The 15829-nt window shown below is 39.3% G+C and overlaps 1 protein-coding gene across 1 annotated transcript; it reads right to left on the bottom strand.

Moving 5' to 3' along the window:
* Positions 1-1045: 1045 nt before the first annotated feature.
* e2f3 (E2F transcription factor 3) lies at positions 1046-15507 on the bottom strand. Its single transcript, XM_059350063.1, has 7 exons — positions 15150-15507; positions 12746-12857; positions 9990-10230; positions 6993-7124; positions 3965-4079; positions 3567-3762; positions 1046-1783 (listed from the first exon to the last, which is right to left on the bottom strand). The coding sequence occupies exons 1-7, from the start codon at positions 15393-15395 to the stop codon at positions 1503-1505; spliced, it is 1323 nt and encodes a 440-aa protein (XP_059206046.1). The 5' UTR covers positions 15396-15507; the 3' UTR covers positions 1046-1502.
* Between the last annotated feature and the right edge of the window lie 322 nt (positions 15508-15829).

The following is a 15829-nucleotide window of genomic DNA, read 5'->3' on the forward strand; positions in this document are numbered from 1 at the left end:
GTTGGTTGACGTGGCGCTCAATTGTTGTGTTCCCAGTGACAAATATTACTAAAATTTGATAATATTTCATTAAAATTAATGTTTTAATATGCAGTTCATTCTTCTACATCTAATCCATCTGCAAACAATGAGTATCGTTCTTCAACTATGCAAATATTCTGTTTTGAACATGACATTTGTCCACCGGTGCAACTGTCCTAGGTAGCATTACTTATCTTAAAACAACTGTAATTTAATGAAAAATGTATCTAAATACATTAAAATACTTGAATGCATGTCATACGAGTGTTTACTTAATGAATCTAGAGGATATAAGTGTTAAGGTCCCTATGTAGAGTTATTATGACACATTACATTTTGTCCGCAAAACTGGTGTCCTCCTGGAGCAACGCCATTATGTCGATATAAAACAGGCATTAATGTGACCACCCCATTACTGAGAGGGGTCCTTCCAGAATCAGGAAGGACAGAAGACATCTCTGGAGCAGGTGGACCGCACATAAGATCACTTCTGTCTCAAATATTTTCATAATATTACTATTTCCGTGCAGTGTTGGAACTGGTCGTCTTAAGGTAGTCCTTTGGTACAACGCAGTTTAAGCATTGATTTGAATATTTTTATCAATTTACATTGATTGATCATTAAAAAATAATGTAAATTGATAAAAAATATTCATAACTAATATGCCTTGGGCTTATCTATCTTATCTGTCCAACATTCTCTAAATTAAATAATGACATTCTTTATTTTGTTGCACACATTTTAGGACTACCACACCAAAAAGTTAATAATATAATAAATATATGAATTAGAAATGGACACATTCAGTTTTGAATTATTGACATATAAGGGAATATAATTGTATGTCATTTGACATATATTTTTTGAATTATTCTGTTTTTCACTTTTCACGTCAACCACCCATTTGTAAGTAAAGACAGTACTGGAATAGGATCAGCAGCAGATACCCAGAGTTATAAGACAGCAGGTGAGAAGAAAGTTGGATCATGCATCCCTTGTAGCAGAGTCAAGAAAAGACGTGGGTTCTTTGCATTTTTACGCTTTTAATCAACACTTCTTGACACTAACTGGGTGTCTAAATAATAGCGCTTTGTTGTGAAGGCTCTTTTGTGATCATATTACAAAATGTCATATTTCCATCGACATGGTCAGTGGTCAAGAATAAGTCCGGTGTAGAGACAGCAATGCTCAGACCTTTGAGAAGGACACTTAAGGACACCCAACAATGCAACTGATTAAAGCTCTTAAACAAAGTGTTTTGCATATCAGCTTACATGTCAGTCCAAGTCCCAAAGACAATAAGGAAGCCATAAAAAGATCTCAGTCCTCCACATACCTGAGTGTCAGTAAATCCCAGTAGCATGGTCCAGGATAGGCAAATATAAAACTCCTATTCCAATCAGCACTTTTATTGAATCCCCTCGATATCCGGTTTGTGAACAGATGGTGCCCAAAATTATTGAATTTCCACAACAGCTGTTCAGAGAGGGGGCATATCCAGGGGTAATTGGTCCAGGTCGACAGAGGAGAAGAGGTCAGTGATGCCCTCGTCCTCGGCCAGGCTCACCAGGTACTCCTCCCCATCGAGAGAGAAAGCTAAAGGTGGTGTGAGGGTGACAAAGCTCTGGTGATCTTCGGAGGGGGGTTGGAGGGAGGTGTGCATGGGGGAGGCGGGGGTGACAGTTACTGGTGATGAGTGTTGTGTCTGCTCGGGCAGCGGGTCGGAGATACTAATGATCCCAGAAGTACCGTTAGCGTCGTCTAGAGAGATAATGGGAGTGTGGATAAGGGGGACATGGGGGGAGAGAAAAGATGAGTGGTGAAAGTTTGAAATCCAAAGCAAATGTGAGCCAACAATGTAAAAGTAGGTTTAGAAATAAATACCATGGCTGTCAAAGTTAATGGGCTAACGAATTAACGCAAATCCATATTTTGATGAATTAACACAGGTTGTGTTATGATAACTCTTCGCCGCACTAAAAGTAGTAGCCAAATAGATCCCACATGTGATAGATCCCACATGTGACAGGTGTAAGGCCTTTCCTGCCTCCCTGGCACACTCATTCTGGCTTTGTCCCAACCTGCACGCCTATTGGAGTTCAATCTTTACAACGCTATCAGAGGTTTTCAAAACTGTAGTTCAGCCAGATCCTCTGATAGCTATTTTTGGTATAGCGGGAGGGATGAACGAGAATCTTTCTGGAAATAAACTCCGAATAACCAAATTTGTCACCCTGTTAGCACGGAGATTGATCCTCCTCAATTGGAAGAATCCTCGGTCACCTAGCTGGACTCAGTGGCTGAGAGATGTGAGGCAACACCTTAAACTTGAGAAATTGAGATTTATGTTACGAGGCTCCCCAGGTAACTTTGAGAATACCTGGAAACCATTTATGGATTACATTGAAACCAAGCTTTAAACTTCCCACTTTTCTGTAGGTATCTCCAGACTAAGCCTGCAATATGTGACTACTGTTATTTATTTAAGCCATTATAGCCCATCATGATGGGGAAAAAAAAAAGCCCTGAACTGCCTGTCTGCCTGTCTGTCTGAGTCTGTATGTTTTGTTTTGTTTACCTTTCTGATTGAAGTGTCTGTTGTTTGTTGAATGGCTGTCTTGTTTTATTGTTTGAAAAGAAAAATCCAATAAAAATAATAAAAAAATAAAAAAAGTAGTAGACAAGGCCAAAGTCATTTACAGTTCCTGTCCAGGTAGCACCAGAGCACATCTAGCCTTAAATAGCATTTGCTAGCCATAAAGCCAATGCAAACAGCCCTGTTAGCCCAAAAAAATCTAGCTTGCAGTGACACCAGTTAACACTGTGGAATACCGCATGAAATTATTCCGGTCACATCCAACTTCTCCACTTATTAATTGCCCCTGAGAGCCACCGCTGTATCACAGATGCACAACTTGTAGCGAAGGAGTTGTGACAGAGTACAACGGCTGCACTCACCAGACACTTCACTCAGCAATCACAAGTCCCTCAGGGTCTGTGCATGAAGTATAACTCATCTGCCGTTGTACACGTTGTATAATGAAAAATGTCAGCACCTTGGGAAAAAGTGGTTACTGGACGTAACTACCGTTGTAGAAATACCTGCTCTGTCTACTGTATTAAATGCTTGATAAATCTCCCTTTAATGTTCATTTTCAAAATGTGGGATTAATTTGCAGTTAACTATGGACAACATGCGATTAAATATATGAATTGACTGGCAGGCCTACTAAATACCGCACCTTGGGTAGTCGCCTCCCTCTCTGTAGCAACAAAGTACCATTTTACAACAGTAAAACGTGTTTGAGATGGACCATGGGGTGTTTATTTGTTTGTGTTTGTTTTATTTGATATTCGATTTTGCATGTTTGCAATACTAAGTTATATCAAGCTTTGCTTGTTCCATTTCGTTTGAACTTGTTTAGGTCAATTTTTTCAATAAATATCAATGTTGGCCCGCGACATTGTCCAAGTTTTAAATTTTGGCCCACTGTGTATTTGAGTTTGACACCCCTGCCATAGAGTGTTTAGGTGTAAGACTCACCTTTGGAAGACACCTGGACGAAGGAGGAATAAGGCACGAGGGGGGCGGAGCTGTTTCCATTGGTGGGCGAGTTAAAGTGGCAGCCATTGGCACCGTTGGTCACAGAGCTGTCTGTGGCTTCCATAGGGACGGGGTCGTCGGAGCACAGGAACACTTCTATGGGGCCCTGTGTGCTGCTGAGGTGGACCTGAAGGCTCTGCAGACAGAGTGAAGTAGACAGAGTGCTTTCATTAAAAGGTTGCTGAACATGAGCTGACAGCAGACACTTATAGTGAACACTGTCTAGGGAGGATGTGGCATGGACTTAATTTAATTCAAAGCAATGCTGCATCTGTAAAACCAAAGCAATTAACCACGCTGTTCAAATCAATTTATTTCATTGCAAAAAAAAAAATTACCTCTTCTGGGTGTGGCACCTCCAGCGTTGTATCTACAGGAGCTTTGATCACGATCACAGTCTGTTCTTTTAGGCTGGGGATCCTTTGGACGTCTTCGTAAGTCAAATAGGCAAATGTGATCCTTAGGAGTTAAGGAACATGTTGAACCTTGATGTTTGTGTACAGCTGGGGATACCTAGCCTGGAGTCTACCACACTCGTTTTTTATTTGCTTGCTTTAAGGCAAGTCGGGTATCCCTCCCGTTTAAACAGATTTCCAGTCGACCTGGCCCTGGACATGTCAATCACAACCGCTAATAACATAGCACGGATCTTAGACCACTGAGCCCAACATCATGATTTTGAAGCAACCAAGGTTATTATAGTTAACGAAAACTAACGAAATAAGGAAAACTAGAATTGAAAAAACATTTTCGTTAACTGAAATAAAAATAAAAACTAGTTTTTGTTTTTTTTTAAAAACGATAACTAACTGAAACTGTATTGCGTGGTTACAAAACTAACTAAAATTATAGTGAAAATGTCCTTAGTTTTCGTTTTTGTCAACTTTTTTCATTCATAATTCAGTGTTTCTATTTGAACATGAAACACATGGTAAATATGTTTACTGAGACTGGGATGTCTACACTCCAACCAAAATTCATAACAGTTAATCACCTTATTGGGGCTGAGATGGATAAACCAAAGGAAATAAAGGCAAAATTTATTATGACCACTTTGAATTTCGCACCCATCACATAGCCCATTACAAAAAAACTAAAACTAACACTAAAACTAATAAAAACTAAACTAAAACTAAGCATTTTCAAAAAATAAAAACTAAACTAAAACTAGAAAACTCATTTTAAAAACGAACTAAAACTAACTGAATTTGAAAACAAAAATTCACAACGAAATTATAACTAAAACTAATGAAAAATCCAAAACTATTATAACCTTGGAAGCAACTTGTCTAAGACCTGCGACTATAATTCTTAAAGTTGGGCTGTCTGTGGTGCAGGACTGATGGTTGATTGACACAAATTTTTGAGGATGAGCTTTCTTAACAGGTGGTGTGGGTGCGAATTAAAAACATATGACTCACAAATAGGGAGGAAAAGTAGCCTCAGGAAAGACCAGGGGCCTCATGTATCAACGCTGCGTACGCACAAAAACATTGCGTACGCTATTTTTTCCGCACACGCCACATGTATGAAAAGTGAACTTGCCATGAGAATGTGCGGACCGCTCCGCAACCTTTTCCGAAAACTTTTGTTTGGCAGAAATTATTGTCTTTTATGCTCTATTTAAAACGTGTTTCATGTCTAAACTCTACTACACACAACTGACATTATTTTTATAGTTCATAGCTCTCGGAAAATGGAGGGAAAATGCTGATTTCCACCATCAATAACCCATTCTAAATATGAGGGGATAGATGATTTTTTTTCATCTATTTTCATATTTCAGACTTCACCTGCGTACTGCTGCTTACTTGTGCAATGATAGTATGTTGAAGTCTATATGTTTTGATGTTAACATTGTTTATTTCCTTAAGTCTAAATATTCTGCTATTTCCACTATTTTTATATATACCGAATTTCCCTCCGGGGATCAATAAAGGTCTTGTGATTCTGATTATGGAGCGCGCACATTTTTCACGAACAACCTGCCTTAATTACTGTGTCAAAGTGCCGATCGCCGACCGTTTCCCCTTTGGTTTAACATGGAGATGTTAACGCTGCAGGTGCACAGCGATCCATGACGCACAGATCCCTCTCCCCGGAGAAAAAACGTGTGCCGGAAATCCTTTCAGAATAAGTCAGGTGTGCATATTTGATCCCGTATGTGATGTTTAATTGGAACAACAAATGTGGCTTATAAACTGATGCGTAAAAATGATTTTGGGCCGCATTACGCACTGGCAGCTCTAACGGCTCTAACTAGATTCAATAACGGTGGCGTTTAGAAGGAGCGTGTGTGGAGGGACCTTCTGTAATGGTGCAGCTCTCTGATCCGGCTGGTTAACAGCCACAGTGGCACCTTGTTGCTGATCCCACACCTGAAGCAACAAAAAGCTAATTTTTCCTGCCTCCACCTGGAGATCACCACGTCCACCTGGCGCGCAGTGGCAGTAAGTTGATTTGCCATTGTTTTATCGATAGACAGCAGGCATGCCGGCGATTTATAGTAATTTGCATGTAATTTTCGTATTAATTTTGGGGAGGAGCCGGGGCGTGGCTGCTGGCTCGTGCATGTGCGCTCAGTTCCACGCTGGTTGGGATGTATGAAGGAAAGGTGCTGAACCTGGCGTAAGAACGGTTTGATACCTGTGGAGGTGAATTTGCGTAAGTACTTTTCTAGTTTTGGGAGTACGCCATCTTTCAGTATGAAAGCTACGCACTCTTTGATACATGAGGCCCCAGGTGAGTAGGTGAGTAGGTGACTAAAGGCAGTTAATAGGCTCAAAAGTGCAAAAATCAGGTGGACTGCACATAAGATCAGTTCTGTCTCAAATATTTTCATAATATTACTATTTCCGTGCAGTGTTGGAACTGGTCGTCTTAAGGTAGTCCTTTGGTACAACGCAGTTTATGCATTGATCTGAATATTTTTATCAATTTACATTGAAAATAATGTAAATTGATAAAAAATATGCATAACTAATATGCCTTGGGCTTATCTATCTTATCTGTCCAACATTCTCTAAATTAAATAATGACATTCTTTATAGTATAGGCAGTGAATGGGCTCAAAAGTGCAAAAAATGTTAGTAAAAGAAAAAGTATAAAACAAAGCATATGAACAACAAATATGTCATCATCACGGTTATGTTTCACTGTGGACATCATAATTCTGCCAATCCAGTAAACATAGCCCTACACTTATTGCAATAACTTTGGTTACACCAGGCTCGGAAATAACATAAATGACTAAACAGAGAGAGAGGAAAAAAGCAACACATTACTGTAGGGTAGAGTGGGAGGCATTCATCCATCCCATGGATGTGTCCGACAGCATTACGTAATGAGATTACGATCAAAGGATATCTCTGACTGTTCTGGTTCTCACACATCTGGTGAACCTGCCGCGTGCAGCTTTGGATCAGCTCGTCCAGCCTCGTCTCCTCCTCCACCAGAGCCTTCAGCTCTTGATCCAGCTCCACGTTCACTTGACCCCCCCTGTGCACACACATCCAAACAGCAACACAGAATTAAGATCACAACAAAAACCATGCTTACACTTGTCACTTCAATAGCACTTTTGGTAATCTGCTCTTGGCAGGAATCACTAACGGTCAAGTATGTACGCTCTGAGATCAGATCTCGCTCGCATTGGGATCCAATCAGCCAGATCACACGCTGATGTGGCCTGTCAGCAGTAACCTTGGATCTTAGTGAGATGTGGGCACAATCTGGACCCCAATCTCCATTTAAACAGGGCTACATGCTAAAGGGTGTGCCAAAACAGTAGATAAACCCCTAAAAGTCCCCTTATTGTTACAAAATAATAGGCTTTCATTTCCTATAAACTGTTCACGATATAGTCTAGACGGATTTCAGAAAAAAGGCCTTCTATAAGAAGTGAGGAGCATTTATGGTTACAAGTCAGGAACTGGCCTACTTTCCATATTTCAAGGGTGCTGAGTCCAAAAAAAATGGTTCTCAAGCGAAATTTTGAGTTTTTGACCTTCTAATTTGTATATCGAATGGCCACCAAATTGCCCATCATGCACAATCATTGGACCATTTCCCCTTAGTTTTTTTGTAAGTAGGCAATCAAGATGAGGAAATTAAGTTTCTGGATCTATAGTCTAGGGTCAGAGCAAGGATATAGTGGAGGCTCAGTGTCTTTTTTATGTGTATGTATATATATATATATATATATATATATATATATATATATATATGCAAAATACCAACTGGAACATTTAAAAGTGATTGATTGAATATTTATGTCGGTTACATATATACATATATATATATATATATATATATATATATATATATATATATATATATATATATATACACATAAAAAGACACTGAGCCTCCACTATATCCTTGCTCTGACTCTAGACTATAGATCCAGAAACTGAATTTCCTCATCTTGATTGCCTACTTACAAAAAAACTAAGGGGAAATGGTCCAATGACCAATGCAAGATGGGCAATTTGGTGGCCATTCGATATACAAATTAGAAGGTCAAAAACTCAAAATTTCGCTTGGGAAGTAAAGTAAGTAAAGTAGGCCGGTTCCTGACTTGTACCCATAAATGCTCCTCACTTTCACTTTTTGGACAATTCCGTCTAGACTAATAGAGGTCCTCCATTAGTTTCTTTTTTTTTTAGATTATTTTTTGGCATTTTACTGCTTCATTAGATAGTAACAGATAGAAAGGGGGAGAATAAGAGAAAGACTCCGCCTTAATGGTACACGCTCTCCCAGTATGAGCCACCAGGACGCCCCCTCCATTAGTTTCTTAGTTAAGCTTGTATTGTGAGACAGCAAAATCAGGAAAATTTGGGTTTTCATCAGCAGTAACTCCAATACAGCTGAGTAAACATTAAAAACAGTAAATAAAGCAGATTACTGAAAGTACAAACAACAATGTGGGAGAGAAACTAAACTTTAAACCACAGAGATCCTGTTACAAGAGCTGAAAACAACCTAAATTCCCTTCAACAATGCGATTTTTTACTACGACATTTGCAAAATGAATGAAATAGAAAGAAAAGGCGGCAAGTCCCATTGAAAGGTTCCGCTCCACATGTGACAGCCATGAAGTGCAGGTATGCCCTGCACAAATCAAAGACCTTCACTAATATGTTTCAAAAACAAACTTAAAATATTTTACTCCTCTCTATTAGTTTTAGCTGAAAAATATGGACCAATACAAAAACTTTGCAATGATTTATCAAAGTGTTTTGATGATGAAGTGTGAAGGTCTTAAATGATGTGATGATGTGTCTTTGGGTCCTTTTCATGGGGTCGGAGTGGGAGTGGTTGGTGAGAGGGGTTGTCTCAGCGATGAAGAGGATCTGTCTGTATTGTTGCCTGTATTTATTATTTATTTTATTTTCTAATGTCAAAGTTTATTTTTATACTTTTATATCTCTTTGGAGTTTGTGTCTGTGCCCACTTGACTTACTGAGATGATAGTTTTGTTGTTTATTTAACTCTTTGCCTTGCAGAATTTTGTTTTTGTTCTTTGTATTTTCTTGGGGAATGCATAGTGGAGATTCTTGATTGAACTTGTAATTATAGTATTGTGCTAGCCTGGGTATACTGCCTTGCGCACTCAAATTTAATTTCGAACTGCGGCAGGGTCTGGAAACCAGGAAGCATTCTTAGCCCTGTTTTAGGGATCCAATCACAGAGCGGGGAGGGACGGCAAGACGATGACGCGTACTACTCGGCACTTGGAAGCTTGTAGTTTTCTTACGGATCCAACATGGCTGCTGCAGATGCGAAACTCTCTTTAGCTGTAGATGGTGTCTTAAATAGTTTAGAGCGAAAGTTGAAAGGCGAAAGGTCTCTCGCTGGAGCGAGATCACCGGTAGCGCCGGTGATTAGCGCCGAGCCCGCCGGTCACCGCCGGTGATCTGGCTACGAGCCGGGGGACAGCGGAGCCCCCAGAGACCCGCAGCAGCTTGTTTATTGCCCATGAGGGGGAATAAAGCGTGAAAATAAATAATCTTGCAGAAAGCGAGAATTGGAGAAGCAAAGCAGCAAGCAACACTCTCTCACAGACACACACACAACAAACATCCATCTCTGTTGCTCTACTACGTCATCTGGTATAACTGATCTGATTGGCTAAGAGCTACCTACAGACGCTTTGATAGACATTCTAAGCGCCCAATAAACGGCTCTGGAGGATCGTAAACCACACCTCCTCTTCGGAGAAATGCATTGCTCGTTGCCAGACTAGACCTCATTTGAGAATAGTCTGGTGTTAGCCAGGCTAGTATTGTGCAATAAAGTTTGAAAAAAAAAAAAAAAGGGTATGCACTGCACAACAAGCACACAACCACTCATACTTACAACCACTCGATCACGTTTTTAGACTTCTTTTTGATGAGTTGGATTCCTTCCAGGACATTGGTGACGTCATAGACGCGTCTCTTCGGGGCGTTGAGCTGCTGGGCCACGTGGTTCAGGTCCAGAACTCCTTCAGCAGAGCGGCTCAACAAGTCTGCAAACCTCCGTGTCAAGAAACCCAGCGATGTGTCGAAGCGCGACTTCTCATACAGGGCCTTGTGTGTTACGGGATTGGAGGTGGGAGCTGGAAAAATAGTGAGGAGGAGATTGTTTTTATTTTGTGGTCATACCTTTTTCTTTATTCTCTTCTTTGACTATTCCTATCTCTGTTCTAATTATGGCTGCAACTTAGTTATTTTTATTAAGTATTTATCTGCCTATTATTTTCTCAATTAATCTGTTCTATATATTTCAATTTCATTTTGTCAATACTTGATCAGAAAATAGTGAAACATGTCCATCCTTCAAATGGTGTTTTACTGGACCAACAGTCCAAAAGTTAATCGATTTGATTTTATTTATGTCAAAGAAAATTATTCTTTGTCATAGAGAGTATATTTTGATTATATACCTTCGAACATTTGCCGTTCTTCTGTGGCGACTATAATTCCAAAGTTTTAATCCCATGAGAAAATGTTTCGAAAGTGGCATCAAGCAGCAAAGTTTATTAACCCTTTATCAGGCGAATAACCGTATTTGGTAACTTCAGCGGATATCCAAAATAAGAAATAAAAATATTCTGAGAAAAAAGTTGCAAATTTACTAGATTAAAGTGGCAGATCTACAAGAAAAAAAGTCGCAGATTTAAGAGATTTAAAGTAGCAAATCTGCGTGGAAAAAAGTCACAGATTTATGAGAAAGAAGTGGGAAAAAAGTAACTTTTCTCGCAGATTCACCACTTTAAATCTCGTAAATCTGCGACCTTTTTTGCACAGATTTGCCACTTTAAATCTCTTAAATCTCTGACTTTTTTTCTTGTAGATTTGCCACTTTAATCTAGTAAATTTGCAAGTTTTTTCTCGACCCCGTTTTGATCCCCACGGAAGTTACCAAATATAGTTCTTCGCCTGATAAAGGGTTAAAAATGAATACCAGAACCAAAATTCAGTAGTCCATCAAGGGAAGCAATGAGAGGGAGGAAACCGAAAAACAGAACCAACTAAAGCCACTTTGGGATCCTCACAGGTAAGGGTTAATGCCAGACGAGGTGTCCATTATCAGAAATGAATGGTTGACAGGGGGGCCATTCATTTCTAATTATAGACACCCTGACAGGCATTAATCCGTTTATACAATGGCTGCTAAATTAAAAAAAAAATGTAGCATTCATTTCTTTTACATGCATTTTGCTAGAAAAATCTTTAGTTTTCACAAGCACATGTAACAACTGAGGGTTTGCCTAATGCATGGAACACCCATTACCATCCCATAAGGTTCTTATGCAATGACAACACTGTTCACTACTCCAGTAAATAGGATGAACTTTAGATACGACCTGACAACAGGAGGTATTTCTAATCCGCTCAGCTCATAGAACCATTTAGCTCCACTATGATCCAGAAAGCTAATGTTGTGCTAGCAGGTCAATTGCACTATGTACAGTTGCCAGACCATAAATATTTTGCAGTGTGATAAACAGCAAGACTAGTTAGCTACCTAACCATGCCATTGTTGCTAAATGAGTATCAAGATTTTCACAAACAAACAAAAAAATAAGCCTGTGTACTGTTGCTGCAGCCTCAAGTAGTGAGTTGCATAGCAAATCAGATGTGAGATGATCACTTATGTAAAGTTCACTATTAAAAGCATTTTCACCAATAAGTCCAGAGGGGCAGTGCACTTCTTGCAGTTTGTGCGTTACACTTTAAAGCAGGGGTGTCAAACTCTGGCCCGCAGGCCAAATTTGGCGAGGCAATATCAAATTATTATATTATTATTATTGTACTATAAAAGCTGACCCGCCGGTATTATACGGCGCATTTACCGCTAATACTAGATTTATTATTGTTATTTTATTTTTAAATGTATTAAGCTGTTGAAAAACTTTATTTTGATATTTAAATCAGAAGGATGCAAATAGAAAAGAGGCATACGATTTTTATTTAATTTTTATTTAATAAATTAATGACATTGATGTGTTTTTTATTTGAAATTAGATTTTGCATGTCTGCACTATTTAGTTATATATTGTATATTTATAAGCGTTGCTGGTTCCATATTTAATGTTAAAGCAAAACATGTTTGGTATATATTAAAAGGTTTATTTGTTCAATGTTGGCCCACGATTTTATTCAAGTTTTAAATTTTGGCCCATTGTGTATTTGAGTTTGACACCCCTGTTTTAAAGGATAACACTCAGCGTTGGAAATAATAGTAAACAGAAGCTTTAGCTGCATCCCTGTTGTGATGGTTACTACTAGCGGTGAACAAACAGTTTAACCAGAACTACTAGGTAGTCTCTGTTGTCAGGAATTTGTGAACACCCCACAGCCAATCAGAATTGAGTATTCACCCAGACTGTGGTTTAATCAGCAGTAAACAACAATTCAACCAATACATCACAGCATTGCAATTTCCCACCACAAACCTGCTGTGCTTCCGTTGCTTAATAACTAAACGCAATGTGTGGACTGATTGCATTATGTTCGGACAGTTTAACACAAAAAAATGAGGAAAAACAGGCAGATATTTACCACTTCTTTTTCCCCAGCACTGGAATATGAAAACCCTTATTCGTCACTGCAATACTAAAGTCTTACCCTTTCCTTCTGTGTGGGACTGAGAGGCCATTGGCTTCTTGGCTTGGGCGGTCCAGCCACCATCCTGAGAGTCCTGGGGGGCACCGCCTTCCAGCTCCAGCCTTCTCTTTGCCTGAATGTGTGTGTGGGGGGAAAAACAGCACATATAGATAAAATGTTTTTTAATGCAATATCATGCAAGTAAGAATTTTAGTTTGTAATATTATCACTAATGCATGTGGCTCATAGGGCAGCCATTTTGGACATTTATACAGTATAAACATGTCATGAATCCACTGTATTCAGTTCTGACTCAAACTGCATGTTATAAGAAGCAATACATGTGCTTCTGCATTATGTGTTAAGTTTATCTTCACGTGCAGCTCGTTAATCAGAGTTTCTGAGGACTGTCCTTACCTGGGGGTTGGGACAGAAGCTAGCTTCCCTCAGCAGTGTGTTAAGCTAGTAGGAACAACATCTCCCCATCCCCCTCCCATGCTCTCCCAAGGCCTAACTGTACTTTGCTTCTGGCAATAATGGACACCGTGCAGGTTACAGTTACCTCCTTACCAATGTGTCGGCACAGGAACTCGGGTGTTAAAACGCGCTGTCAGCGACTGCGGCACTCGAAGACCAAAGTGTGCAAAAGTATGTTCCGACAAGGCGCGGTGTGATGCCTCAGCCCAAGGTAAAACAAGCGTAAAGTTACCGGAAATACATAAATGTAGCCGGAGGTTCACACATTCAACTTCAAAATAAAAGCTTGGCTTCCCCTTTTTAATAGAGCTGGTGATAAATCGATTTAATCAATAAATAAAAATTAGTAGTTTAGGAAAATCTAAAAGTCTAAAAATTAAAACCGGTTTGTATTTTGACAAGAAAAATACATTTTTGCATTTGACGATTTTTCAAGCAGCACGTGGTTCATTTGATTATTTAACAAGCAAATACTGTAGCATGTCTCTTTTTTTCTATAGAGATACACAACATTTTTTCAAAAATAATCTTTTATTTGAATATATTTTTTATAGTTTTTACTTATAATCTCCCCGTTTTTATTATACCTTCCACACAAGGTTTTATACCTCCATCAAGTGCTGCATTTCCCACATACATGTTTTATACCCTTTCTATGTCGTCACCCGGTTAAAATAATCGCCAAACTTATTTTTTCAAGTTTTGCAGGAAACACAAAAAACTTCACCAAAAGTGTAACATATGACATTTATCGATCATTTCACTCAAAAAGGATGTAACAAAGGATGGCTATTGGCATAATAATAACACTGTGTGTAAAATATGTAACTTAAGAGAAATAAATGACTTAAGCAATTTTTTGAACGTGCCTTTGTGACTTAAGCAAGATATGGTAACACTTTATTTTGAAGGTGTCTACGTAAGAGTCACACAAGCCTGTCAGAAACATGACATGACAAGTATCACGAGCATTAATTGTGTCATTAATGTTCATTACACACCCCATGACATGTTTATGACACGCTCATGTCACTCTTACGCAGACACCTTAGAGTAAAATGCTACCAATATTAGTGTCAACAATAAAAGACTGATAAACTAAACTGATAACTAAACAATCTCCCTCTAGCTCTTCTTTGCTGGTTTCTTATCTGATGCCTATGAATGTGGCAAATTGTCAAAGAAGTGATGATCTTAAAGGGGTAAAATCACATGATCTGATTAACTGAGGATGTAGGCGATTTTAGCATAGGTGGCTATGAGGAGATGGTTTGGGCAAAAAAAAAAAAAAAAACTATTTTGACGGAAAAATGACTTAGGCGATTATTTTAACACTGTGACGATGTGTAAAGACCACTAATAACAGCTGGCCAAAACTATAAGCAAATATACAGCATCACATTTTGATCGTAAAATCAAAACTGTTTATTCCGTTTGTTACTTTGAATGACAATTTGCCTTTATTTTGAAGACAGATTTAGCGCATCCGGGAACAAACGGGGTAACCTTTGCGTACTTTACGCAGCGGACTAAAGTTGCATTTCGAGTTCCCACTGGTGCTAATGCCACCTACAATATATTGTCCTCGCGTATATGACCTGGTTGCTATTTATGACAACGCACAAGTAGCTAGGTATAAGTTATCAAAGTAACAACATCATACAATTAAGCTGTCAAGAGTTACAAGTTCGGAAATGTTAAAACGATAAATACGTCCGAATGTGTTGTAAAATGGCTATAATATTCGGCCTTTGAACGTCACATTAGCAGACAGTGACCAAATGGAAAGAGAGGTGAAATGTGTAAATAAACCATAACGTTATTAATTTATCACACAGCAACTGCCTAGCATACAATCACTCAGTGTTCACTTTATATCCAAGTTCACCTGGGTTAGCTCTGCACACATTGCAGCTGGTTATAATTATTCTGTTTAACGTGATGTTACCTGAAGTGGTTCGAAAATGAATCTCTGCTCTGTCCCGGTTGTTGAGGGTCCGAGGGGTGTAACGTAAGCGTACGCAGGTCTGCCATCCGGTTGGGAGAGTTTCAGTTTTACGGTCTTGCCGAGTTGGGGTAAATGGCTCATGGTCCGTGTGGTCGCGCTGTTCTCGGAACATACCGCGACAGAGACCTCCGAGGCCCAGGGAGCCTCTCTTCTCATCCCGTAATGGCTGCTGCCACTCTTTGTCATTTCTACCGTATGTAGAATAAATATCGGGCCGTGTCCATCCCTGTTTAAATATGTTATCTTAATTAATCCTGCAGACAAACAGGTCACAGGGAGCCACAGTTGATACTGTACGAGAGGATATTGTACGCGCGAAACTCGGATTCCCCGGGACAGTTTTAAACCTGATTTGCATGTTACCTACCATTGGTCAGAACTGTGAACGCAGCAACGTGTACGTCTGACGTAACTGTCACCGACCAATAGCTGCAGAGCTACGAGTGGCTTGCTTTTCTTAAAGGGACAGTTCGCCCACAAATCAAAATGCACATTTCTGGTTGTGAGCAGTTTTGATGTATGAACAATATTATTTCCATCTCCCCAGATGTGTTACAAAATTGTAATGTTAGGTGTTTTAATGCCAATTACATTAAATATTATAACTGTGGCCTAGAGGT

This window comes from Centropristis striata, chromosome 14, assembly GCF_030273125.1.
Source record: "Centropristis striata isolate RG_2023a ecotype Rhode Island chromosome 14, C.striata_1.0, whole genome shotgun sequence".
Lineage (NCBI taxonomy): Eukaryota > Metazoa > Chordata > Actinopteri > Perciformes > Serranidae > Centropristis > Centropristis striata.

Excerpts from the sequence above, each read along its gene's own strand:
- e2f3 (XM_059350063.1), bottom strand. The coding sequence starts at position 15,395 with ATGACAAAGAGTGGCAGCAGCCATTACGGGATGAGAAGAGAGGCTCCC. Across the intron at positions 10,231-12,745 it reads GTCCCACACAGAAGGAAAGG|CTCCCACCTCCAATCCCGTA; the intron begins GTAAGACTTTAG and ends CTATTTTTCCAG. Across the intron at positions 1,784-3,566 it reads CGTCCAGGTGTCTTCCAAAG|ACGACGCTAACGGTACTTCT; the intron begins GTGAGTCTTACA and ends TTATCTCTCTAG.